The 25,489-nt window shown below is 41.1% G+C and overlaps 1 protein-coding gene across 1 annotated transcript in view; it reads left to right on the top strand.

Moving 5' to 3' along the window:
* The window catches only part of Vps53 (VPS53 subunit of GARP complex), a 132,124-nt gene that overhangs the window by 37,730 nt on the left and 68,905 nt on the right, over positions 1-25,489 (top strand). The window contains exons 5-10 of the mRNA XM_042692935.1: positions 180-266; positions 2,500-2,615; positions 4,366-4,485; positions 19,225-19,303; positions 22,599-22,742; positions 23,136-23,278. Of these exons, the coding sequence (XP_042548869.1) occupies positions 180-266; positions 2,500-2,615; positions 4,366-4,485; positions 19,225-19,303; positions 22,599-22,742; positions 23,136-23,278 (689 nt within the window). The remainder of the gene's footprint in view (positions 1-179; positions 267-2,499; positions 2,616-4,365; positions 4,486-19,224; positions 19,304-22,598; positions 22,743-23,135; positions 23,279-25,489) is intronic.

The following is a 25,489-nucleotide window of genomic DNA, read 5'->3' as shown; positions in this document are numbered from 1 at the left end:
ATTAACTTGGCTCCAAATGCTTGACTCTTGCTCTCCCTCACTACTATTTTGGTACAATATAATTACCAGCCTAAGTGCAGTGAATCAACAGAACTTTTGGAGGCTGGAATTGATTACAGTGTAGTGATTGGTACTGTTCTACATAGCTTCTCATTTTTCACTTATTTCTCCTACTCTAGGCACTTGAAGAGGCCCAGAAAGCTATTCAGCAACTCTTTGGAAAAATCAAAGATATCAAAGACAAGGCAGAAAAATCAGAGCAAATGGTGAGTTTGTTTTCCTAACTTTTTTGTACTTCAATAGCAAGTGTTAGTTTCTCATCTCGTCATTGCAATTAATGGGCTTTTTCCTCCCACTTCTGGCCAGCTACAGTCATCCACTTTCTAGACAACCCTGGGAGCCCATTCCTGATCAAGTGGAGTTGCTGGTGAAGATTCATCATTCCTGTCCTATACTCGAAGTCCTGCTTTTAATGTTTATTTATTTTTATCTTTATTTTAGTTTTTTTGGCCAGTATGGTGCTTGAACTCAAGGCCTGGGCTTAGCTTTTTTGCTCAAGGATGGCACTCTATCACTTGAGCCACACCTTCATTTCTAGCTTTTTTGCTGGTTAGTTGGAGACAAAAGTTTCTCTGATTTGTCTGCCTGGGTTGGCTTCAAACTTCTATCCTCAGATCTCATCCTTTTGAGTAGCAAGGATTACAGACCTGAACCACTGGCACCTGACTTTGCATTGGTTATTTTTGAAGTATGGTCTATCTTTATGCCCAAGCCAATCTGGACAATGATCTTCCTGCTTTTGCTTCCTTGTTTCACTGGGAATGACATTCACACTGCACCCAGCCATTGTATTTCCCTTGTAGCTAGAATGATAGGCATGTGTTACCATGCCTATCTATTGATTGAAATGAATCTCCTAAATTTTTTTCCTAGGCTGATTTTGAACCATGATGTCCTAATCTCTGCCTCCCAGGAAGCTAGGATTACAGGCCTGAGCTACTGCATTAGTCTAGACTTTTCTAACCTTATCAAGGAGGAGATGTGCTGAACTTGGTTCTTATATCCTCTGTGCTCTAAGTTAACTTACATTACTATTGAGAGTGAATAAATGAAGTTTATTTCTTTCTTATAACTGGAGGTTTTGTGACCCTAGGTCAAATCTGAAAATATGCTAAAGTAAAACGAGTTTCTAGTGGGGGGCTGGTGGCTCATACCTGTAATCCTAGCCAATCAAAAGGCTGAGATCTGAGGATTATGGTTTAAGCCATTGTGAAGGAATGTCGGTGGGACTCCCAATTAACCTACCAGAAAGCCAGAAGTGGACCTATGTCTCAAAATGGTAGAGTACTAGCCTTGAGCAAAAGCACTCAAGGACAGCACCCAGGCCCTGAGTTTAAGCATCACGGAAAAAAAAAAAGTTTTCTTTTAATTAATTAATTAATTAATTAATTGTTTGTTTGTTTGTTTGTTTTGCCAGTCCTGGAGCTTGAACTCAGGGCCTGGGCACTGTCCCTGAGCTTCTTTTGCTCAAGGCTAGCACTCTGCCACTTGAGCCATAGTGCTACCTCTGGCTTTTGCTGTTTATGTGATACTAAGGAATCAAACCCAGGGCTTCATGCATGCTAGGCAAGCAATGTACCACTAAGCCATATTCCCAGCCATTTTTATTATCTTTAAGTTGTATAAAGGAAGTACCATTTAACAAAGCAGTTTATGAATACAATACATCATCCCCTTCAACATTCTCACCCCGCTTCAACCCACCCTGTTCCTTTTCTTAATTCCTTCCTTCCTTCCTTCCTTCTTTTCTTTCCTCCCTCCTCCCTCCATTGCTCTTTTTTTCCTTTCTTTCTGAGATAGGGTTTGACAGTTCTGTGTAGCATAGGCTGGCTTCAAATTCATTGTGTAGTCCTAGCTAACCTTGAACTTGCAATCCTCATGCCTAAACATTTCCAATTTGGGATTATAGGTGTGCACCTCTATGCTCAGTTCAAATTAAATTTGGAGGGTATGATCAGAAATTATTGTGATTGTTGTATTCTAAGAATGGTTTGGGTTTTTCGCGGACAACAGGGTAAACCGAGCGCGCGCGCACGTGTGTGTGTGTGTGTGTGTGTGTGTGTGTGTGTGTGTGTGTGTGTGTGTGTGTGTGTGTGTGTGTGTGTGTGTGTGTGTGTGTGTGTGTGTGTGTGTGTGTGTGTGTGTGTGTTGCTTCATGTGCATTTTTTTTTTTTCGCCAGTCCTGGGTCTTAGAATCAGGGCCTGGGCACTGTCCTTGAGCTTCTTTTGCTCAAGGCTAGCACTCTACCACTTGAGCCACAGCACCACTTCTGGCTTTTTCTGTTTATGCGGTACTGAGGAATTGAATCCAGGGCTTTATGCATGCTAGGCAAGCACTAAGCCACATTCACAGATCTCATTTGCATTCTTATAGAGCAACTCCTGGTTTTATCTTTGTTAACTGTCCTCCTTTATCTCCTGTTGTTTTTCAATATTTAGGTAAAGGAAATCACCCGTGATATTAAGCAATTGGACCATGCCAAACGCCATTTGACCACATCAATCACAACACTGAACCACCTACACATGCTGGCTGGTGGTGTCGACTCCCTTGAGTAAGTAATTCTTTGTTGGACCCACAGGAAATCTATCACATACATCATGAAAACAGCTTCATAGGTTGTTCACTTTCTAGCCCAGGAAAGCTGTCCTACCCTACTTTTGACAAATAAGCCACAAGTCTTCAGTCTTTTTTTTTCATTATGCCCTCTAGAATTCAAAACTTAACAAAAAAGTGAGGTGGTATTAATCTAAGAAGAACCCAGAAGACACAAGAAAGTGACCCCAAGAAAGATGTCATTTACATGTGATTGATCTAGACCATTAAGTCAGACAAGGTGACTCAGGCCCAAAATCCTTCCCCACAGCCTCTGTCCTGGGAAGTTTTCCTGCCTCTCTTAGGCTGAGTTACACTGTAACCAGAAATCACTTGAAAATAGATTTTTGATGTATCCCTCAACCCTCTGAAAAAAAAGACAAAACTCCAGTTTGGCTTATAGAGAGAATGATACCTAAACACAATAGAAATAGTATCAAAAGAAGCTGCTGATTATTAACTACTGAGTAGTAATCCAAAGCCTCCTTTACCAACATTCTAGTTCATCTCTGTGGTCTACCCCAGTCTTAGTGTGGTTCTGCATATGGACAGAGAAACAGCATCTTCAAAGAAATATAAATATGGCAGTGGAGGAGCAAGCTGAACCAAAGAGGAGGAGCAGCAGACTCTTTCCTAAGTTCTTCTATAGACAGTTGCCTGGGTAGCAGGGGGGTCATGGTCTATTCTGCAAGAAGTGATCAGTCAGGGGGCTGGGAAGGTGGCTCAGTGGTAGAGCTCTTGCCTTGCATGCATAAGGCCCTGGGTTCGATTACTCAGCACCACATAAGCAAAAAGAAAAAAGCTGGAAGTGGTGCTGTGGCTCAAGTGGTAGAGCGCAAGCCTTGAGCTAAAGAGCTGAGGAACAGCGCCCAGGCCCAAAGTTCAGGCCCCACCCCCACCCCCCCACTCCCCTGGAAAAAAAAAAGTGATCAGTCAGGACAGTAGGCCAGGGAGAGTGGAAGAGTATTCTGTGTTAGCAGATAATGGTAGCAACATAACACCACCTTGGCTTGAACTTGCGCCTCTCTCCAAATGCCTTTTAAGGGAAGTAATAAATTACACATTTAATGCAAAACCCAACCTTAATAAAATTTAGACCTAATAGTTTGTACTTCCTTGGCTGTATGTAACTGTTGACTTTATTCATATCATTTATTTAAACTTCACTAACCTAAGCAGTAGGGCAAGTAGACATCTATGATATAAAATTACTGTCATTGGCTCAAAACCTACACATTTAATACGTAGAATGCATACAAATGTCCCTTGTTGTATTCTAGAAAAATGCTGTTGTCCTCAGAGAGTAACATCATTATGCTGGTTGGTCTTTAAAAGTCCACTAGTCCTATACTACCCAATCCAAATCCAGGCTACCCAGATTCCCCTCTCCCACCCAATGAAAATCCATCACCCACACGTTCTTTTATAACCCCATATCACATAACTCATATTTTTATTGACAGTTTAATTCAACCCACTGTCGTTAGATACATACTGGATTCTCTCCATTAATGGGGTGTAGTTACCTTGGGACCTGGGCCCAGTCTTATTTACTTCTCCCCCAGTGAACACAGCACAATATGTATTCAGCACTTGGTAAGCGTTTATTAAATCAAATTGATGTCTTTTAGAGCCAGAATAGATTTTTCTACATCTGCATCTTGTATCCTTAGTGTTTTTCTAGTTTTCAACTTCATATTTCCTTACAGAGCCATGACCAGACGCAGACAGTATGGAGAAGTTGCTAATCTCCTTCAGGGTGTAATGAATGTTCTGGAACACTTCCATAAATATATGGGAATCCCACAGATCCGGCAACTTTCTGAAAGGTAAAACATCATTGGAGAAAATTGTCTTTCTTAAAGGAAAGATGGTTCTAGGCTGTGCTTTGTCACTTAGCTCAGTTTGTTCATTGTAGAGTTCTTTCTAGGAAGCAGCTCAGTGTTCTCTGATCTTACTTTACATTGGCTTCTTTACTGTGTCAGATAGTTGCAGTTGTATGTGTATTTGACTCTCAGTTTTCCACATGTGAAGGAAACTGTTTCAGTTAGTTCCTTGCAACAAACTACCACAACATGTGTTAGTCTAAAACAGTTACTTTGCTTATGGACGTGGGTCTGGCTTAGTGTGAACAGTTAGTCTACGCTCCATGCAGCATCAGTAAGGCAAATGAAGTGGGGCCTGTCGCACTCCCATGCCTGGCATCTTGTGCACACTATCATGTAGGGGCTCAGCTAGTCTATGAACTCAGATCCTATTTTCTTCCATGGGATTTTTGAACTTTCTCATGCCAGGATGGCTAGGTTCCAAGAATGAGCATCCCAAGAGACTGGCTTGCAAGTCACATAGCTTCATTTCTGCCATAGTCACAAGATAATCAAGATTCAGGAGGAAAGAATGTGTCTTCCCCTACCCTTCCTAATGAAAGGATGTAAAGTCAAATTGGTAAAAAGAGTATGTGGGAAGGGATATATGACTGTGCCCATTTTTAGAAGATGCTTTGTGCCTCTCAAACTTCAGAGATGACAAAATGATGACTTTCTCCCTAACGTTATTCTTTACACCATGGTTGAGTTTTTATCCTGGATTCAGATCCAATGGAAAGAAAAGCAGATCCCTAGAGAGAAGAAAGATGAGGATCCTAAAAGGGGATGTATTGGAAACACAGTGCCTATTTCTATTAGTAGTAGTAGTAGAAAGAGCACCAGAAGATGATACAATGATGGACAAATCATTACCTTTCTTTTTTTTTTTTTGGTTGGTCGTAGGGCCTGAACTCTGGGCCTGGACACTGTCCCTCAGCTCTTCAACTCAAGGCTAGTGCTCTACCACTTGAGCCACAGTGCCACTTACTGCTTTTTCTGCTTATGCATCCAAGGCAGGCACTACCACTGAGCTACCTTCCCAGTCCATCACTACCTTTCTTGAAGCATAGTACGTATGAAGAGGTGGCCCTTAACAGCACTTGTTTTTTAATCCTGTCTTCTTAGGAAGGCCTGACTGCTATAGGCTTCTAATCTAAAAAAAATTTTTTGTACTATTCAAGTAATACGTATAAATACTTCCTTTTATTTAAAAAAGTCCAATATGCAGATAAAACATTTCCTTAAATTCTATTATTCTTCCTAGATGTAGTAACTATCAGCAATGTAATGGATATCCCTCTAGATGTTATAGTCTGCACTTTTATAAATCTGTAGTTCTGTTATGCTATGTTCTTCTGATACTGCTTTTTGTTTTCAACCTCACAATGTATTTTAGGGCTTTTTTTCCACATCAGTATTTATAGACTTTGTGTTAGGTTTTTGTCACTGTGACAAATTTTTGAGAGAAACAACTTAAAGGAGAAAGGGTTTATTTTGGCTCATGGTTTCAGCTCATGATCCCTGGTCTCCATTCATTCTAGGCCCATGGTGAGGCAGAACATAATGGCAGGAACCACATAGTAGAGCATAGTTGCTCACCTCATGGCAACCAGGAAGCAGAAGAATGCCTATACTAGCTGGCTTTCTCCTCCTTCCTCCTTTAGTTATTCTGGGCCCCATTCACAATAAGTCTTCTCCCTAGTTAATGCTCTCAAATACCCAGATATGTGCCTTATCAATCTAATCAAGGTGATAAGCAAGGATCTACCTCATTCTATGCATAGACTATCATACTGCAAACATCACAGATTAGTCATTTTCATATACCAGGACATTTATTTCTAATTTTAAAAGTATACCTCTTTTTACACATATAGAAATATTTTCTCTAGGGTATATTCTCTATTAAAGAATTATGTGTATTGAAAATTTTGATAGTCAGGCACCGGTGGCTCACACCTATAATCCTAGCTACTCAGGAGGCTGAGATCTGAGGATCACAGTTCAAAGCCAACCCGGGCAGGAAACTCTGTGAGACTATTATCTCCAGTAAACCAAGCTTGAGCTGTGGCTCAAGCGGTAGAGCACTCACCTTGAGCTGAAGAGCACAGGGAAAATGCCCAGGCCCAGAGTTCAAACCCCACGACCGACAAAAAAAAAAAAAGAAAAGAAAATTTGAATATTAGAATTACCCTTTTGCCTTCAAAATAAAGATATATACTTATTGTACTATCTGTATAGCATGTAAGTGTCTATTTCCCCTTACTCTCAACAGATTTGATATTGTCAATTCTTTTCTTAAAATTTTCTGTTGTTTGTTTTATGCTAGTATTGGGGCTTGAATTTAGGACCATGAGCTCTCCTTGGTATTTTTTCACCCAAGGTTGGTTCTCTAGCACTTGATCCACAGCTCTGCTGCTGGCTTTTTGCTGGTTAATTGGAGATAAGTCTTTCAGTTTGTCTGCCTGGACAGGCAGGAATCCTCAGATCTCAGTCTTCTGAGTAGCTAGGATCACAGACTTGAGCCAACAGTTTTTTTTTATCAATTAGTTGGAAGGAAAGGAATATATAGTTCTTTTAATTTTTCATTTTCTTAGGAACTAATGAGATTTTCATTCTTTCCATTTGATGATTTTACATTTACATTTTCTGTGTGAAGTGTCTGTTTATATCCTGGCTTAGTAGTCTGTTGAGTTATTTATCCCTTTCTTACTGATAGGAAATCTCTATATATTCTGGATATGAATTCTTTTGTCAGATCTGAGTACATCTTTCTTGTACTGTATTATCTATTTAGAGACAGGTCTTGACTACCCTTTCAACTTATTTTATGATAAAGTTCTACTTTCTTTTTTTTTTTTAATCTTAAAAGTTGTGGTGAATCAGATTCCCCATAATAACCATTTTTGTTTGTTCATTTTTTGGCACTGGACCTTGCACACAAAAAATATATGCTTTAGCCAGGTGCAGGTGGCTCACCCCTATAATCCTAGCTACTCAGGAGGCTGAGACCTGAGGATCACGGTTCAAAGCCAGCCAGGGCAGGAACATCTATGAGACTTTTTTTGTGGGTTGTGGGGCTTGAATTCTGGGCCTGGGCGCTGTCCCTCAGCTCTTCAGCTCAAAGCTAGCACTCTACCACGTGAGCCACAGCACCACCTCAGGTTTTTCTGAGTGGTTTATTGGAGATAAGAGTCTCACGGCCTTTCCTGCTCAGGCTGGTTTTGAACCTCGATCCTCAGATCCCAGCCTTCTAAGTAGCTAGGATTACAGGCGTGAGCCACCAGCGCTCAGCTTAGGAGACTCTTATCTCTAATTAACTACCAGAAAATGGGAAGTGGCACTGTGGCTCACCTTGAGCTGAAAAGCTCAGGGACAGCACCCAGGCCCAGTGTTCAAGCCCACGACTGACAAAGAAAAAAGAAAACATATGCTTTGCCACTGAGCTATATCCTCAGCCACATTTTAACCACTTATAAGAGTGCTGTTCAGGAAATGGTGCTGTGACTCAAGTGGTAGGGTGCTGGCCTTGAGCTGAAGAGCTCAGGGACAGTATCCAGGCCCAGAGTTCAAGCCCCATGACCGACAAAAAAAAAAAAAAAAAGATTTGAAGAGTGTTGTTCAGTGGCAATTAAGTACATCATATTGTACAGCCATCACTACTATCTATTTCTGGAGCTTTTTCATCATTCCAAACAAACTAGGTACCAATTAAGCATTAACTCCTCATTTGTTTCTTTTTCTGTCTCTATGAATTTGTCTATTCTCATTACCTTATATAAATACAATCAAATAGTATTTCGTCCTTTTGTTTCTGGCTTATTTCACTTAAAATGCTGTTTTCAGATTCATTCATGTTTTACATGTGTCCAAATTCCATTCCTTTTAAGGCTGAGTTTTTCATTGTATGTATATTCCACAGGCTTTATCTGTTTGCCTGTTGATAGAGACTTGGTTGATGCCACCTTTATCTACTGTATTGCAGAACAGGCAAATCTGTGGCATTGTATTCATTGCTGTCTACTAAAAGAAAGAAACAGATGAGCTGATCTATTTTCATTTAATTTTCTTTTGCACTGAAAACATTTTGAGATTCAGAGCTGGAAGATGGCATTTATAGGATGTCTTTTTTATTGGTGTTGCTCTGTTCTTATTGTGTTTTTGATCTAAAGAGTTTTTTAAATTGTAAGAGAGTTCTCTTTTTTTTCCTTTGAATTGTCTTTGTAATATTTTTTCCCTAGTTTCTCCTTGTAGAATTCCTGTTACATGAATATTGGAACTTCTAAGTCTGCTGCCATCTTCTTATTTTTTTAAGGAAAAATATTTTCCGTCTCTTTATCCTTTTAGACTGAATTCTGAAAGAATTCCTCAACTCAGTTTTCCTGTTTTAATTTATTTGTCCCTTGTGCCCATTCTGCTATTTGGCCCATCTGTTCAACTTTTATTTAACAATCCAGTTTTTTAATTTCTAGGATTTTTAGCTGATTCTTCCAGGTCATAATAATACCCTCTGCATCTTTCAGAGAATGTAAATTGTTTGTGTTTATTTGCCTGTTTGTCTATCTTTTGATGTATGGTCTTTAGTTTGTTGCACATTGTGTCTCTCTTGGAAATAGCATTCTTTACATGCTTTGTGATTCTCAATTAACAACTTATTTTTTATCTTTAACCTTATCTGTTACTCTCATCAGAAGTACACTTTACTGCCATCTGCTAATGGGGAAAAAGTGGGATATAGAGCTTAGTTAAGTATGCCGCACAGATATTTTTTTTTCTCTTGAGACAAGGTTCTGTTTTGTAGCCCAACCTGCCCTTGATTTGCAGTCCTCCTGCCTCAACCTCATAAATTCTGGGATTAGAGTTGTTTGTCACACACTTCTTCTGAAGAAAGGTAGGCTACCAGGTAGGTGTGCCAGAGACTGATCTTCTGGACTTGGGAGTCTTGAATGTTGTTGGCACCTCTATCTAATGCTGAGGTTCTCAGAACAAAGAGCCCATACTCACTGAGTGAGTGAGCATGCAAGGTAAAGATGCAGATGTTGATAGTGGCTTAGGTACCCTTGTGGCAGGGGTGAGCCCCAGGACCCTTCCTGCTCCTGGTATTCATCACTCCATACCTTTCCTTTTTGAGAAGCTTTCTTAAGCATTGATTTCCTTCTTTAAGGAGTCCTCAGAGTGTCTAGTCTACTACCTTTTTTCTTACCTGGTTTTGGACTTTAACTCAGGTGGTTTTTTGGTATGTGTTTTTTGTTTTGTTTGTTTTTAATAACTTCTTGAGCTCTGAAGCCAGAAGAGAAGGTTGCAACATGAGCTCAATCTGCCAAGGACCTATAAGGAATGTCTTGGCAAAGTGTTAGGAAATCACCACCCTTTCCCTCATCCTTCCTAACCCCTTCACACTTAGAGCTGGCTAGTTGCCATATCAGAATGGGAAGAAAGCAGCCAAGAAAGCCCACGCATAGCACTTTATGAGCTATAAGAAAGACACTTGGATGGAGAAGGCAGGCCTGCTCTCCATGAGTGGGGAAGAATGAGGAAGGCAGAGATGGCCTGTTTTCCCCATTCATTGAGTCTTCCCTTCATCTATCTAACAGGCATTTACTATGTACTTTCTATATCCTAGGCTCTGTGCTGGGGAACTGAAGGCATAAAGGTAAATAAGAGTAAAGAGTTTCACAATTTTTGGATAGAGAAGAAAGAATAGAATGTTCTAACAGGAACTTATTAAGTTGAAAGGATAGTCAAAGACTTGCCTCTAAAATAGGCAATACAGTCATAGAAAAGATCTACTCAGCTCTCACAAGAGGACTGATAAAATATATATATGTTTTTGTTTTTTTTTTTTGTCACTTGTGGGGCTTGAACTCTGGGGCTGGGCGCTGTCCCTGAGCTCTTCAGTTCAAGGCTAGCATTCTACCACTTGGGCCACAGTGCCACTTCCAGTTTTCTGAGTGGTTTATTGGAGATAAGAGTCTCATGGGCTTTCCTGCCTGAGCTGGTGTTGAACCGTGATCCTCAGATCTCAGCCTCCTGATAGCTAGGATTACAGGCACGAGCCACCATCTCACAGCTTTTTTTTTTTTTTTTTTTTTGTCGTGGGGCTTGAACTCTGGGCCTGGGCACTGTCCCTCAGTTCTTCAGCTCAAGGTGAGTGCTCTACCACTTGAGCCACAGTGCCACTTCTGGTTTTCTGGTGGTTTATTGTAGTTCAGAGTCTTATGGACTTTTCTGCCAGGCTGGCTTTGAGCCATGATCCTCAGATCTCAGCCTCCTGAGTAGCTAGAATTACAGGCGTGAGCCACCAGCACCTGGTAACAGGATTGATATTCAGAATATATAGAGATTTCCTACAAATCAGTAAGAAAAGAATAAATAACTCAACAGACCAATAGGTCAGGCACATAAATAGGTACTTCATAGGAAACACAAATGGCTAATCATCAAACAGAATGCAAATCCTACTAGTTCCCAAGAAAATGAAAATTTTAAAGAACTATATACATCCCTTTCCTTCCACCTGATTGATAAAAATGAAAACTGACGGTATCAAGTCTGTGAAGCGTATGAACAACTAAGAACTCATGTATGATATAGATGGTGTGACTGATAGATAATAGCCATTTTGAAGGCAAATGGAGATAGAACCCAAGTCCTCTGTGAATACTAAGCTCTCATTGTCTTTCCCTGAGCTACATCCTTAGTCCCATTAGACACTTGTCTTTTCAAATGTTTTTGATCCACAGTTGATGTGGTTAATAGAGACCCATAGGTGTAATTTCTTTAACCCATTCGTCTATCAGTGGGCGCTTAGGTTGTGTCTGCATCTTGGCTATTGTGAACAGTATTGTTGTGAACCTGGGAGGGCAGATATCTGTGATTCTGGGTGTTGCTTTCATTTCCTTTAGGTATAGACCTGAAGAAGGGATTGGTGGGTCCTATAGTTCTTTTGTTTTTAATTTACTATTTTCCCATAATGGCCGCATCAATTTACATTCCTATCAGTGGTATACAAGTGTTCTAATCCCTATACTCTATCAACACTTACCTTTTGTCTTTTTATTTATTTTTTTAATTTTTTTGAGGGAAAGCTGGGCGCTGTCCCTCAGCTCTTCAGCTCAAGGTTAGCGCTCTACCACTTGATTTACAGCGCCACTTCTGGCTTATTTCTTTTTGCTTATGTGGTGCTGAGGACTCGAACCCAGGGCCTCAGGCATGCAAGGCAAGCGCTCTACCACTGAGCCACCTTCCCAGCCCCACCTTTTATCTTTTTAATAGTTATACTAATGAGTATCAAGTAATATCTGATTGGAGCTTTTATTTACATTTCCCTGATGATTAAGTGATATTGAACTTTTTTTTTTCACATATTCTTTCAGTCTTTTTTAGCCCTGTTTGGGGAAAATGTCTATTCATGTCTTTTGCCCACTTAATTTTTTTTTTTTTTTGTGCTGTTGAGTTATGTGAGTTCCTTTTATGGTGGGTTGGACATTCACACTTTTTCAGATATGGTTCCCAAATATTTTGCCCCCTTTCATTTGGGGGATTATTTTCTTTGCTATGCAGAAACCTTTTCATGTGATGTGGTTGCACTGGTTTATTTTACTTTTGCTCCCTGTGCTTCTTGTGTGCTCTTTACCTTTTTTTAAATAACATTTTCCAAAGATAGACTTTTATAAATTTGAAGAAACTCTATGATCAGAGTTAGAATGACAGTCCATTTAAAATAAGAGAACACAGTATCCTTTCAATATCGAGTCCTCCAAACATATATTACATGTGGAGTACAAACATACATTAACATGTAGTGCTGCAAATGCATGAGGATTTACTTTTTTAGTTCACACCCTCTTTGCAATATATTTTTTTAAGTTTTACTCAGAATCTGCTCCTTAAGTAGTACTCAAAAAGAATGTACCTGGCACTGGTGGCTCACACCTGTAATCCTAACTACTCAGGAGGCTGAGATCTGAGGATTGAAGTTTAAAGCCAGCCCGGGTAGGAAAGTCTGTGAGACTCATATCTCCAATAAACCACCAGAAAACCAGAAGTGGTGCTGTGGCTCAAGTGGTAGAGTGCTAACTTTGAGCTGAAGAGCTGAGGGACAGCACCGAGGTTCAGTGTTCAAGCCCCATGACCGACCCAAAAAAAGAATGCAAGATGAGAAAGCTTATTTTCAGTGTTTGACTACAATAGTTTTTAGAGGTGCTAAAAGTTTGAGAAATGTCCAGACTTCTTATTTTTAGCATCATTTCTGGTGAATTTTCCTCCCTATGTTTACATAGCAATGGTAGAACCATCTGGAAGTGATAGGGAGAGTTGTTTGCATGGAGGGAGGAGAAAGGCAGGAGAGTTACGCCCTATGCATTGCTGCAGTTTAACCTAATATCTTGCTGTCTATAAATCGTAGAAGTCACAAGGAAAGTTGCATTTTAAAGTCTTTGCCTGCACATTTGAAATATGAAGTTCATGGGTCTTGATTTGCTATTTCTTCCAACTACCTCTGGCAATGCTTAAATGTTTAATGTAGCATTGAAGGAAAGATTTTTTTTCTTTAGTATCTTTATATTTCAAATCCTCCTGGCTTAAGCATGTTCATGAAAGCAAATGTTTCTAGTCAGTTAGTATTTCCTGAGAAAGAATGGAATATTTTGCAGTGATTTATTTTGAAAACCTTGAACTAAAATGTATTTTTCAGAACTATGTCTAACGTCTCAAAAGGGAGAGAAGCTTGGCAGGTTGAGGTGGGTGGGTAGGAGAAGTGGGGGAAGGGAGGAATGGTGGTCATATGGGGTAGTGAAAAAAAAGCTGAACTAGAGAATGGACAGGCCTATCTGGCTGCTTGACAAGTTCTTTCTTGGCCTCTTTTTCAGTTTAAACTGTGAGAACTCTCCTATCTTTGGTGATCTCAAAAGCATTCTTTGGAATCCTCCAAATTAAAAGCATCCCTCAGAATGCTCCAAGTTTTTAGGCTGAGGTTCTTTATAATGTCTGTTGGAAATTCCACACCTGGCTGGCTACATAGTCATTCTGTTCAGCATGGACTGTGTATTTGGAAGGAAACTGTTGAGGGTATTTCCTTTGGGATTGTCACTCACAAGACCAAGTGTCAGGGTTACTTACTTATAAATGCCAAGATATTTTCCACAATTTAGTGTCCCTCTGCCACTATTCCTTATGAAAAACCAATAACAAATTGAGGGAAAGGCATCTTTAGACAAACCCTGATGTCATATAAGACTGAGGATACCAGAGACCACTTTTCTTTTCTGGGCAGGGAAATGAATCTACTTCTACTAGGACTAACCAACTTTGGGTAACTATCATACAACAGAACAGACGGACCTTCTTTGGATGCTAGGAAATTTTTTTTTCATGATCTGAACTTAGGATATTGCACTTGCTAGGCAGACTCTACCACTTGAGCCATACCCTGAAGGAAAAATACTTAAATCTCTTCCGTTCTCTTTTAATTGTGGAATAACTAGGAAATCGTGGTAGTTTAACTCATGTATTTGCTCTGCTGAAAGTCTTCTTTGATCTATCATCTCTTTGCAGTAGGGCTTTTTCTTTGTTAGAAGTTCTAAACCAGGGAAGAATAAGAACTGATAAATATTCTTTTAAGTCTCTTGACCTATTTCTAGCATCCTGTTTAGGCTATTGATTGTTGTGTTAGTTTTTATCACTGTGATAAAATATCTGAGGGAAAAACAAAACTACTTAAAAGGAAGAGGGGCTGGGAATGTGGCTTAGTGGTAGAGTGCTTGCCTAGCATGCGCGAAGCTCTAGGTTCAATTCCTTAGTACCACATAAACAGAAAAAGCTGGAAACAGCGCTGTGGCTCAAGTGGTAGAGTGCTGGCCTTGAGCAAAAGAAGCTCAGGGAGAGTGCCTAGGCCCTGAGTTCAAGCCCAGGACTGGCCAAAAAAAAAAGGGGGGGAAGAATTAGCTGGGTGCTAATGCCTTACACCTGTAATCCTAGCTACTCTCTGTGTTCTGAGGATCACAGTTGGAAGCCAGCCCAGGCCTGAAAGTGCAGGAGACTCTTATCTCCAATTAATCCGGAAGTATTGCTATAGCTCAAGTTGTGGAGCGCTAAACTTGAGCAAAAGGAGCTTAGGGACTGTGCTCAGGCTAGAGTTCAAGGCCCAGGACCAGCAAGAAAAAAAAAAAGGATGAAGATTTACTTTGGCTTAAAGTTTCAGAGGTTTCAGGCAATGGCCACTGAGCTGTCACTTCTGGCTGGGCCCATGTATTGTCAAACGGACATCACTTCAGGGAGCATAGGTAGGCACTAAAAAATGACAGGAGGTGGGGAGTAGAGGAGGGTTGAAGGGTCTAGGACAAAATATACCCTTCCAGGGAATGCCTTCTCCTGTGGTCAGCTTCTTTCCATTAGGCCAGCAGATTATGAATCCATCCACAAATTAATTCGTTGAGAAACTAAGTGCCCTCAAGATCCAATCACCTCTCAAGAGTACCACCAGCTGGGGACCAAGCTTTTAACACATGAGCCTTTTAGGGAGATACTTTATATCTAAGCCAATAGTTGTAAAACCTATAGTTGATATGCCATCCTGAAAATTCCTGTGGTTTGTGTTGATAGATACTAGCAGTAATATGTACAAGGGAGTGGTTGTTCTTTTTTGGGGGGCGGGGGGAGGGGTCTGGACGTGGGGCCTGAACTCTGGGCCTGGGCGATGTCCCTCAGCTCTTCAGCTCAAGGCTAGCACTCTACCACTTGAGCCACAGGGCCACTTACGCCTTTTTTATTTTTGCTTATGTGGTGCTAAGGAATCGAACCCAGGGCCTCATACATGCAAGGCAAGAGCTCTACCACTGAGCCACCTTCCCAGCCCGTGGTTGTTCTTTCTCATGGGTCTCCATGAGAAACAGTATACTACTGGAAGCCTTTATAGGCACAACTTATTCTTCCGTCCCAGCAATTATACATCCTACTTGGGCTACCTGTAAAGATGAATGCTGTTGCCAGCTAACAGAAGAACTTGAGTGTTGGGGAATAATCACTGCCAGAAAGGACACTGAAAGACATCTAGAAGAGGCCTCTGTCCTCACCCTTGTGTGTTTCACAACAGTTCTTAGTTGTGGCCCATAAAAATGAAGTGACATTACATGCGGTTCACTGACGATATAGCTACATCTAGCCTGTCGCAATAAGGATTCTGAACATAAGCTGAAGACCTTATAAATCGGAGCCTGGTAATTCCCTGTCTTTTGTACAAAGACAGCACAAAGTCTTATTGTGGGTTCTGGTTGTTCTCTCAGTGCTCAGTGTCAGACTTGGGCAATATCATAGAGATTGGGAGTGGTGGAAGAGGCATGGGGGTGACAGAGACAGAGCTAGGCTCACTGGAGTCATTGCGGTGGTCAGCAGCCCTGAGTTCATGACTGACTACCTCTAACCAGGGCTGACACCTTTTCTGCAGGAATAGTTCCCCTGGCTGAGAAAGAGCTGATACTCTATTTCCAAGAACAGGGTAGGATCTGAGGGCCTGAGCCTGTGGAAGCAACATGGTATTATCATGGGACATAGCTGCTGGCTCATTCTTTGGGAGTTGCAAGATGCCTGAGGTAAAGTTTTATGGAAGCACATTCTTTTCTCCATCAGAATTCATACTGGTGGGGCACTGGTGGTTCATGCCTGTAATCTAGCTACTCAGGAGGCTGAGATACGAGGATCATGGTTCAGAGCCATCCAAGGAAAGAAAGTCAGCAAGATTCTTTTTTTTTTGTCGGTCATGGGGCTTGAACTCTGGGCCTGGGCGCTGTCCCTCAGCTCTTCAGCTCAAGGCGAGCGCTCTACCACTTGAGCTACAGCGCCACTTCCGGTTTTCTGGTGGTTTATTGGAGATAGGAGTCTCAAGGTCTCTCCTGCCCGGGCTGGCTTTGAACCGCGATCCTCAGATCTCAGCCTCCAGAGTAGCTAGGATTACAGGCGTGAGCTACCAGCGCCTGGCAAGCAAGACTCTTATCTCCAGTTAACCACCAGACAATCAGAAGTAGAGCTGTGGCTTGAGGCGGTAGAGCACTAGCCTCAAGAATAGCTTAGGAACAGTGCTTAGACCATGAGTTCAAGTCCCATGACCAAAAAACAAACAAACAAAAGAATTCATAGTGAAGGGGAGTTTCCCATTCATTGTCTGTTGAATGTATTGGGGTGGGCAGCCCTGATTCTGATGGGGTAGGGACTATTCTAGCACAGCTTTATCTTGAAAACTGGCTTAAGGGGCTGTAAACACAACTATATAAAGTACTTGAAAAAGTTTTGCAGGTAGTGGGAAAACCCTGGAAAGTATTTGGAATAAAGCATAATTATAACTATGCCCCAGGATAAAACATATTGTTCTAGGTCATGCCTATCCTCTCACTAACAAAATCCTATCAGGTTGCCAGGTATTCTGTAGTAGCCAAAGAAATTGTGGTTTTGAGTTGTTCGCTATTTCTAGAAACTTCATAAAGTTAATCCAGAAATAGCAGGGTGGAGACCAAGCTAGGAAGCATGCTATTTTATGGTGCTTTTAGCAAAGGTAAGTATTTGCCTCAGGATCAGAAAATTACCAGCTGCCTCAGAGCTGGGTGGGCAGCTGGAGGAGAACTTGAAGGACAGAACTGATGAGTTGCAGACTTGTTATGTACTTCTTTTTTTTTTTTTTTGGGTCCTGTCATGGGGCCTGAACTCTGGGCCTGGGCACTGTCCCTCAGCTCTTCAGCTCAAGACTAGCGCTCTACCACTTGAGCCACAGCGCCACTTCCGGGTTTTTTCTTTTTGCTTATGTGGTGCTGAGGAATCGAACCCAGGGCCTCGAGCATGCAAGGCAAGCGCTCTACCACTGAGCCACCTTCCCAGCCCGTGTTATGTACTTCTAGCTGCTGCTTCTCTCTCATTCAAGCCAACAAATATTTCTGAGTCCCTGTGTAAACTTCCATTAAATATTATCCTCTCTTTGCTAACTGGTTGTTCTTGCAATTCAGTCTTCCTGTTCACAATCTCTTGAACTTAAATCTTCATTCAGTGGCCTTTCTTCTTGATGAACAGTTCATTCCTTTGGTCATTGGGTGCTTTAAAAAAAAATTTAGAAGCCGGGCATCGGTGGCTCACACCTGTAATCTTAGCTACTCAGGCTGAGATCTGAGGATCATGGTTCAAAGCCAGCCCAGACAGGAAAATCTGTGAGACTCTTTTTTTTGTTTTGTTTTATTTTGGGTCCGGTCGTGGGCCTGAACTCTGAGCCTGGACGCTGCCCCTCAGCTCTTCAGCTCAAGGCTAGCACTCTACCACTTGAGCCACAGTGCCACTTCTGGCTCTTTTTTTTTTTTTTTTTTGCTTATGGGTGCTGAGGAAGTGAACCCAGGGCCTCAAGCATGCAAGGCAAGCGCTTTACCACTGAGCCACCTTCCCAGCCCTGTGAGACTCTTATCTCCAATAAAAACCACTAGAAAATTGGAAGTGGTGTAGTGGCTCAAGTGGTAGAGTGCTAGCCTTGAGCTAAAGAGCTGAGGGACAGTCCCCAAGCCCAGAGTTCAAGTCCCATGACGGACAAAAAAAAAAAAAAAATAGCATTCTTTTTGTTCATTTGCTTAAAGGCTAATTTATGGTCCTGTGTTTGGTTTCTAGGTTAAAACACACACACAAAAAAACAATTCCACCATGAAGCAATCTGTAACCCTCTTCCTATTCTGTATCCTGTGGAGTAGGAAAGCAGTTTTATACCTGTAATCCAGAACGGATTGATGTTTGATCTGGTGCTGTTGTACAACATTTTCCTGAAGCTCAGTGAAACTTAACTATGCTCAATAAAAAAAAAACAACACATTTTTTTTTGCCAGTCCTGGGCCTTGAACTCAGGGCCTGGGCACTGTCCCTGAGCTGCTTTTGCTCATGCCTAGCACTCTACCACTTGAGCCACAGCACCATTTCCAGCTTTTTCTGTTTATGTGGTACTGAGGAATCAAACCCAGGGCTTCATGCATGTTAGACAAGCATTCTACCACTAAGCCACATTCCCAGTTTCTCAATGAATTTTTTTTGGGGGGGATCAGTTCTGGGTCTTGAACTCTGGGCCTGGGCGCTGTCCTTCAGCTCTTTAGTTCAAGGCTAGTGCTCTACCACTTGAGCCACAGCACCACTTCCCCTCAATGAAATTTTGTAGAGATTAATTTATATATTTATATAAATATAACACACACACATATATATATGTATATATAGCTCACAGCAGGTGAGGAGTAGTCTAGAAGAACTATGAGGATTAGAAAAGCCAGGTACCTGAGATCTGAGGATTGCTATTTGAAGCCAGATTGGGCAGGAAAGTCCATGAAACTCTTGCCTCTAATTTACCACCAAAAAACTGGAAGGGAAGCTGTGGCTCAAGTGGTAGAGTGCTAGCCTGAGCAAAAAAACCCAGGGATAGCACCCAGACCCTGAGTTCAAGCCCCAGGACTGGCACAAAAAGAAAAATAAAACAACTACCACCACCACCAACAGAAAATTTATGCTGAGAATAAATCAGAGTCCAGGATCCTAGTCCTAAATCTGCTACTATCTAGTGTGTGACTTTCTTTATCTAGCTGTACAGCCGTAGGTGATGGCCTGGATGATCTCTAAAGACTTAAGCATTTCCGACCCCTTTATATGTACGTATTTGAAAATTATTCTGAGCATTAATATGTTCCCTTTTCCACACAGAGTGAAGGCTGCTCAGACAGAGTTAGGACAGCAAATCTTGGCAGATTTTGAAGAAGCTTTTCCTTCCCAGGGCACCAAGGTATTGTTTTGCATTTTCCCTGCAGGCTTTAGATATTATCCCCATCTTCTCCATGGTTCATGGTCACTATAGTAGTCCTTTAAGCATATTCCAAAAGTTTGCTGGCAGTGGCAAATCTGTTTCCTGACAGTTGAAGGTAATGAGACCACCCTTTATTTTAAATATCCCAAAGCAATGTCATCTCAGCATCAAAAAATAAGGAATTGTTTTGGTTTAATTTATATATGTCAAACCTTATATTCTGTCTGTCCTGTAAAGTCGTCTTTTTATTTTAACACGGCTATATTTAAATTTTTCAAAAGTCTTCAAGCCACAATGTTTTTTAGGATTGTTATATAACTTACTGGTTTCAGTTTGGTGAAAACTACTGGGAAGAGTATCGAGGGCTTATGTAACTCTCAGATCCACAGGAGAAATTCATTTTTAGTGATCAAAATCCTGTTCTTCAGAATTAATGCCTACTTTGATCATTTGTGGTATGGCTATTTGTGTTTGTTCGCAAAGCCTCAAAGCTTTCATTTGTGAGCTGTTGTTTCTACTTGTCACATCTCTACTCTCTCTCTCTTGGCTGTCACTGTGCTGGACAGCTGCTATTAACTCCATCTTTCACATCCTTGTAGCAGATGTCATTCTAATCCTTCTCATGTGTCAGTGTGAGCAGAAAGCTCAGAAGAGTTTCTTCTCTATTCATCAAGCTATTTCAATAGAGAGAACCCTTGAAGGTAGAGATGAATTGAAGCATCCAGGTCAGCAGCATTCCTCACTCTGTTTTGTGGGTGGAGATGAGGATATATTCACTTAGGAGCCAAGGCTCATTTCCTGGATCTGCTCTATAATTCAATAACTGGAAATATTTTCAACTAAAAGAAACGTAGGAAGTTGGCGTTGGTGGTTGCTCTAGGTTCAGGAGATTACTTTCTTTCTTTCTTTTTTTAAATTTTACCAGTCCTATGGCTTGAACTCAGAGCCTGGACACTGTCCTTGAGTTGCTTCTTCTTCTTCTTCTTCTTTTTTCACTTATGACTAGCGCTTTACAACTTGAGCCATAGCTCTGCTTCTGGCTTTTTGGTAGTTAATTGGAGATAAGAGTCCTAGCACCCAGCTGGGAGATTATGTTCTATAGGAAACTTGCTCCTGATTTTAATGTCTTCTTATTTTGTGGCTGATCGCTAATAAGCAGGAATTTATTTGTGAAGTACTTTTTTTTAAGAATCTCATCTTCCTGAGTCCCTGGTGTACCTCAGGGAGGGAGTATCTGTTGGAAAACCATTATTTTTTTTGGCCACAGAGAAAACCAAGGTCAGAAAAATAAGGAAGTATTTATTGTAAGTCTGATTGTGACCATTAGGCTCTTCTTAGACCAATCTGCTTTCCTATGCTCTACTATCCCAGACCACTTCAGAAAGTTTCAGAAGATGTGAATGAAGACCATCTTCATTATTTAACCATGGCCTACTTTATAAGTTTTCTCCCAGATTCCACCAAGTCAGGTGAAGTTAAATGCTGTTCTTTAATGCTCTACCTCCCTTTTTTTTTTTAAAGTTATTTTATTGTAAAGGGGTTACAGTTACATAAGTAAGATAATGAGTACATTTCTTTTTGAATAGTGTTACCCCCTCCCTCATTTTCCTCTGTTTTCCCTCTCCCCTCTTGACTCCCCCGCCCACTTCCCCTTTCTCTGGCTCAGTGACTGACTTTGTTGTTATTGTTGTTAACTTTTCTTAAAGGTTTTGTGTTTCTGTTTCTGTTTGCAAATGGAATCAAGATGCTCAAAATATATTTCCATCTTTTTCATAAATGAATTTTTTTTTTTGGTCGGTCATGGGGCTTGAACTCTGGGCCTGGGCACTGTCCCTCAGCTCTTCAGCTCTAGGCCAGTGCTCTACCACTTGAGCCACAGAGCCACTTCCCATTTTCTGGTGGCTAATTGGAGATGAGAATCTCAACAGACTTTCCTGCCCAGGCTGGCTTTGAACTGCAATCCTCAGATCTCAGCCTCCTGAGTAGCTAGGATTACAGGCATGAGCCATTGGTACCTGGCTTCGTAAATGAAATTTTTTAAATTTGTAGGATTTGGCTTCCATGGCTTCTCTATCAGATCAAACAAATGTATCCAGATTCCAGAGCTGAGCAGCCAGTGTGGTAGCCTAAGGTCTATTCAGTCTGGAGCAGGTTGCATGTTAACAGTTAAGGTCTCCAGCAGCTGACCAGACACTTGTGAAACACTTGGGCTTTAATTTAGGTAGGTAACATTAACATTAGCCAGAATTGGCCAAAATTAATAATAATATTGAAGATTCAGAAGAACCTTATCCTAATTCAATCCCATTATTTTTCAGATGATATTGAGCAACTTCTCAAAGCTAGGAGACTATTTAGCTCAGTCATGAATAAATTCCAGATGTTCTTTGTATCAGCAAGACCTCATTCACCACATTTGTTCATTTGTTCACTTACCATACAGAAAGGCTCAGTGAGATGGAATTATCTTTGGTTGTAACAGAGACTTCCATCATGATGCATCCTTGCAGCCCCAGTTCTCTACCACTGATCTTTTCAGTATTACAACTTTGGTCAGCTGGGTTGTTGACTATCAGTGAAACAGGCCGATGTTTGAGCATCTGGTTTTTGCTTTGTTTATTTTGTTCTTTTGTGTGTGGGCTTGAACTCAAATCTTGGGCGCTGTCCCTGCGCTTCTTTGCCTAAGGCTAGTACTCTACTGCTTGAGCCATAGTTCCACTTATGGCTGTTTTGGTAGTTTAATTGGTAATCATAGACTTTCCTGCCTGGGCTGGCTTCCAACTGTGATTCTCAGATCCTCAACCTCCTGATTAGCTTGGATTACAGGTAGAATGAGTCGCTAGTCTCCAGCCTGGTTTTGTTTTAAAGCTAACCACCTTGTTTGAGCTTTTAAGAACAAGAAAGGTAAAGTTTGTTAGGGAAAAGTGGTACAACAGAGTTTCTAACACTGCTTCTAGCGCTCTGCTTTTTTAAGCCTCTCTCATTTTTGCTATTCAGATGGCAAGATTTTCTGTGATCCTAGTTGGTCCTGTTTTCTACAATGTCTCACTGCTAATCACAGAGTAATTTTATGTTGGCTACTGTGAGACTATTTTAATATTCTTTCACTAAGGAGCAAGTAACTAAAATATCCATATACAGTAGAAAGAATGAGTGTCCAGGGAGAGGGAGTAATAACAATAAGAGAAAAATAAGAAGCAGCAGCTGTCAGAAACTGTGATATTTAAAGGTCATTTCTGATGTTTGAACTGGTGTGTGTTGTTTATTTTACTAGAGGCCAGGTGGACCCAGCAATGTCCTGCGAGATGCGTGTTTGGTTGCTAATATTTTGGACCCCAGAATCAAACAAGAAATCATCAAAAAGTTTATTAAACAGCATCTGTCAGAGTATCTGGTACTTTTTCAAGAAAACCAAGATGTAAGTACCGACAAGATGAGGTCTGATGTATCACTTGAATTTTATTGAGAAACAAATGCTTTCAAACCTACTGGTCTATGCTTTGTTACTACAACTGTGTGATAATGCTAATTGTTAAACAATGAATTGTAGGGGCTATAGTTACAGGTCAGTGCTTCTGAACCATGTTGAGATCACTGTCCTTTTGGAAAAAAATCTCCTGCCCAGCAAAGTGCACCTATACATAAACCTTTCCTGGAAATTTATAGACCAATGTTAGATACTAGGTTAAAAACCTCTGGTTCAAGTAAATAAGGGTAGCTTTTTCTTGGTTCTATGTTTTTTGCTTGTTTGACTAAACCGTCATCGCTATTTCTAAATACTGGGGTGGTTTTCATTCCCTACCTTCCTGAGGTCGCCTGGCTAGACAAAATTGATAGACGATATGCCTGGGTGAAACGCCAGCTTGTGGATTATGAAGAGAAATATGGCCGGATGTTTCCACGGGAGTGGTACATGACTGAGAGAATTGCCGTAGAATTTTGCCATGTGACAAGGTAAATTGCAACTCACTGTTGGTTCTGGTGCTGATTAAGGTTTCAGAATCAGTCTTCTGGTTCTACCATTTCCTGTAGATTGGACACCACTACCAGATTGCATGAAATTCTACCTCTTTACCTCATACCAACTGTACACCCAACTTTGGTTCCCTGCTTGGCTCCAGACTTCCTTATGGCTTACTTTAACAACCAACCAGTAATGATGTATCTTTCCTATATTCCCCTGCATCTGTATTGAATATGTCACTGTGAATGTGTGTGTGTGTGTGTGTGTGTGTGTGTAACCCACCTTTATTTTGTAGAGACAGGGATGGTTTCTACTCAGACACTCAGGAAATATTGGTTGGGTAAATTTCCTTAATATGAGAATATTAAGTTATTACAGATTACAAATGTTGGTATCTCAAAGAGGATATTTTTTGGAGAGGAACACAAAGGGGTGATTGCCTACATGCATCTGATTATATAAAATAATGTTTATTGAAATGAACTCCAGGAAATGGAAATGAGGTCTTTTTCTTTGTTGCTGTTTTTATTTTCTTTCTTTCGGGGGAAGGGCAAGAGGGGTTACAGGAACAGAGAGACAAAGGGTGAATGAATGCAGCAGTGATACTCACTAGACACTATGTTGAAAATGAACCATATAACTTGTAGGAGGGAAAAACTGGGAGAGAGCAAGAGAAGGAGTGATATTGTCCAAAAAGAAATGTACTCTTTTTTTTGTTGTTGTTGTTCAAAGTCAGCCCAGGCAGGAACATCTATGAGACTCTATTTTTTTGTGGGTTGTGGGGGTTGAACTCTGGGCTTGGGCGTTGTCCCTGTGCTCTTCAGCTCAAGGCAATTACTCTACCACTTGAGCCATAGCGCCACTTCTGGTTTTCTAGTGGTTTATTGGATTCTCACAGACTTTCCTGCCCAGGCTGGCTTTGAACCGTGATCCTCAGATCTCAGCCTCCTGAGTAGCTAGGATTACAGGTGTGAGCCACTGGTGCCTGGCTAAGAAGAAATGTACTCTTTATCTTACTTATGTACTGTAACTGTGCTGTATGTCATTTTTATAATAATGATTTTTTTTATTTATTTATATTTTTTGCCAGTCGTGGGCTTGAACTCTGGACCTGGGCACTGCCCCTGAGCTCTTCAGCTCAAGGCGAGCACTCTACCACTTGAGCCACAGTGCCACTTCTGGCTTTTTCTGTTTATGTGGTGCTGAGGAATTGAACCCAGGGCCTCATGCATGCAAGGAAAGCACTCTACCACTGAGCCACCTTCCCAGCCCTAATAATGATTTTTAGAAATCATTTTAAAATGTTGGTATCTGAATTCAGATATTTATTTATTTATTTAACTTATTATTGGTACTGGACTTCGAACTAAGGGCCTTCTATTTGCTAGGCAGGCAGCTTTCACTTGAGCCATGGCTCAGTCCTTCCTTGCTTTAGTTATTTGAATAGGGCCTCATGTTTTTGCCTGGGGTCCTCCTATCTATGGCTTCTGGAGTAGCTGGGACCACAGATATGTGCTACCACATTTGTTTTTATTTTTTTGCTGATAGCAGGGCTTGAATTTAGGGGCCTTGCAATCTCTTGACTTGTTTACTCATGCCTGGCTCTCTACCACCACTCATACCACCAACCCAGCTTTTGCTGGTTACTTTGGAAAAAGTTTCATGGACTTTTCTTCTGGCTGGCTAGCTTTAAATTGCAATCCCCCAGGTTTCAGCCTCCTTAGTACCTAGAATTTCAGGCATGAGCCACTAGTGCCCAGCATATATCAGTATATTTGTTAGGATGAAGTCTTGCTAACTTTTTGCCCAAGCTGACCTTGAACTGTGCAATTCCTGATCTCCACCTCTCAAGTAGCTGGAAGAACAGATGTCAGCTACTGTGTCCAGCCTTTCTAATCATTTTAAAGTCCTTCTCTCATTCATCTTTTCTGAAGTATCGGTGAGTATAGCCCAGTCACACAGTCTCTTCGTATTAGAACATTACAGCCCAGCAAGATGAAATTAATGTATCTATGACAAGTGGTGCTGGAACCAAACTCTGTGTGTGTGTGTGTGCGTGTGCATGTGTGTGTGTGTGTGTGTGTGCAGTTACATTTGATTCAGTTACATTTGATTCTAGGATAATAAGCCCAGAGCTTCAGGTAGACTAGGTAGCTGTCTACCACTGAGCTGTATACCCCACCTCAAGTCTTCCACCAAAT

The sequence above is a fragment of the Dipodomys spectabilis genome, unplaced genomic scaffold, assembly GCF_019054845.1.
Source record: "Dipodomys spectabilis isolate Male_0828 unplaced genomic scaffold, ASM1905484v1 ptg000004l, whole genome shotgun sequence".
In the NCBI taxonomy this organism is placed as follows: domain Eukaryota; kingdom Metazoa; phylum Chordata; class Mammalia; order Rodentia; family Heteromyidae; genus Dipodomys; species Dipodomys spectabilis.
The sequence above is the reverse complement of the archived record's forward strand: the minus strand, read 5'-3'. Positions and strand labels throughout refer to the sequence as shown.